The 2645-nt window shown below is 40.6% G+C and overlaps 1 protein-coding gene across 1 annotated transcript; it reads right to left on the bottom strand.

Moving 5' to 3' along the window:
* Positions 1–770: 770 nt before the first annotated feature.
* Positions 771–1981, bottom strand: LOC132532748 (alpha-ketoglutarate dehydrogenase component 4-like). The gene has a single exon (XM_060171273.1). The coding sequence runs from the start codon at positions 1947–1949 to the stop codon at positions 1656–1658; it is 294 nt and encodes a 97-aa protein (XP_060027256.1). The 5' UTR covers positions 1950–1981; the 3' UTR covers positions 771–1655.
* Positions 1982–2645: the final 664 nt, after the last annotated feature.

Below are 2645 nucleotides of genomic sequence, written 5' to 3'. Positions count from 1 at the left end.
ACAGCCTTAAGAACTGGGGCCCTTGGATGTGAGGGCGATCTGGCTGCTACATCTGTCATCCCATTGATCGCCAGGGTTGGTTCTGCGGATCTGCCTGGCTAGGTGGGTGTCCCCTTCCTCCCTCACCGCTCCATGTGCGTCCCTCCTGAAGCTGCGCGCTCAGTCGAAGAGGACAGCCTTCCCCAAATAGAGACGGACCGGTCTTCGGTCGAGGGTATACGAGTAGCTGCGCTCCCCTGCTAGAACCTCCAAACAAGCTGTCAAGAACTGGGGCCCTGACTCTGCCACAATGACCCTTTGTCTTGCTCTCCCTCTCTACCTCACTTTCCCTTTTTTGCCATATCCCAGCTATCCTTCCCCCTGTCACCCAAAGAATGACAGACAGTTCATCAGATATTCTGGGACTGCCTGCTGCTCCAAGTGGGGTGAATAAGGGGCATGAAGCTGGAACTTTTGATTTCCTCCTGTGGTTCCCTACTTGGCAGTGAGACCCAAAGTAAGACAATTCCAGGAATAGTGGAGGAGGATGAGATGGAGTGAATGCCTTATCATGCTTGCGACCCAGGTTCAAACTATGGTGCCATATGTCCCTGAGAGAAGCTTTGATTTTGTCTCTCCTTCTCTCTGTGTCTCTGAATGAATGAAAAGATGACCTGAGAGTGGTGAAACCATGCATGGACAAGGACCTGACTATGCAGAAAGATTAAAAAAAAAATGTGGGACATACTCCTGGAAACATTCCTTCAACCCTTAAATTTTTTTTTTTAAGATATGGAACAGAATTTATTTAGTTTTGTGAGACTTTACTTTCACAAGGATACACACCTGTGGTACAGGAAGATCTCATTAAAATTTTATAAGTGGCCCTAAGGTAAATATTTAGGTTGATTTTATGAAGCTTTCAGAAAATAGTTATTAGAATTTGCACTACATGATCACAATCAAAATGATAAAGTAAAATAGAGACTTTTCTTAGTACCCTTCACAACATTATCAAATTGAAATTTCCGGTCAAACATTCCTATATAAGATCCATTTTGATTTCTCATTTTCTATTTTATACCTGGACACTTTTTCTGAATAGAGCTTACAAATAATTCTGGGGTGTTAACTTCCCATCTTAATACCACAAAGTCATTTATTTTACTTTGGCTATATATTTTTCATTGCTTATAGTAAGATCCACTTATCAGTTATACTTTGTAAGTGAAAAAAATTGTTGAGAAAATTATGAATAACTTTAATGATCCTCACTAAATTCTAAGGAAATCACTTTCCCAAATAATTACAAGATAAACCCCATAAATGTTGAAATAGAAACTGAAAGAAAAGTGGGAAATCTATGCTAGGCATTGTGTGCTTTTCATAGTGCAACATAGGTAATACTTGATAATCAAAAGTCGATTAATAGGCTAACATTTATAAATGCACACTTTAATAAGTATGAAGTACATAAACAATTAGGTAAGCTTGTGGATAAGCTGACCAAGATACATACATAAATTAGGAGGTACAAGTGTCCTTCTCAATTTCCTATGTTTCCTTTTTACAGAATATTTATTAAAGTTGCTTAATGTATAATTTGTCATTTTGGAAGTCCTTTATGATAGACTGTTTTTTTGTCTGATGACAAACAGCAGCCACAATGTCATTGATTATTCTGGGCCTCCATGTTGGATATATTCCATTTCTTCTTGAGACACAAGTTTCCTTCTGTATTTTTGAGGTAATGTTTTTAGTATTTCTGCAGTGTCTGGTGGGCCCTGATGCATCAACCAGTCAGATGTTTTACTTCCCTTAGAATGCTGTGAAACTGAAGAGTGAGGTGGCAGTCCTGCTGCTCCCAAAATGTCTGACACGTTGGGTTTAGGATTGTCTCTTTTATCAGGAAACCTTATTAATGGAGTATGTGGCTTGACTACCTGAACGACCCGGCTGGCAGACGCCATCTTGCTCCAACCCTAAAATTTTATCTGCGAGTACTTTCTGTGCTGTTAAGTGAGGGTCTTCCTTCACAGAGCAGTGCAGATGGCTCATTCTGGGGCCCACTTACAACAGTGTGGAAAAGTTTTCTTGGACACTACTAAGTCCCTGCTGGGCCTGGGAGACTCACACCACCTCTTCAACCGAAACAGAAGGTGAATGTAGCTTCTGAAAAGACCATCTTCACAAGGGAATGCATTAAGCTGTGAATCTGGACTTTTCTTTTTCTTCCACCTCCTCCTTCTGCCTTTTTTTCTTGCTAATTGGCAGGGGATTAATGAATGAGGCACTGATTGAGCAGATGCTCCTGTGGAAAAAGGTAGAATTGGAGTTTTTCTTGCCTCCGACCCTCCCCCTCTCCTCTTTTTTCTGAAAACATCAAGAAGGTAGTAACATGTGGTAGGTCAAAAATTAAGAGAAGGTAACAGTACAGATTGTAGAGAACTAACAAAGAAGTTAGTTGGTGTGTGTGTGTGTATACACACACACATGTGCGTGTGCTTGTGCCTGTGCATGTGTTTTCGCTTTTGTTTTAACTTCCTTGCATCTTTTTTCAAGCCCATATTCAGCTGTAGCTCATAATTAGCAGCTAGGCCTCTGGGACCTAATTAACCAATTCAATTAACAAAAAAAAGCACACAAGTCACCCTGACATTTGTCAG

Source organism: Erinaceus europaeus, chromosome 14, assembly GCF_950295315.1.
Source record: "Erinaceus europaeus chromosome 14, mEriEur2.1, whole genome shotgun sequence".
NCBI classification, from domain to species: Eukaryota; Metazoa; Chordata; class Mammalia; order Eulipotyphla; family Erinaceidae; genus Erinaceus; species Erinaceus europaeus.
Note: the sequence above shows the minus strand (reverse complement) of the source record. Positions and strands in the feature narration are given on the sequence as shown.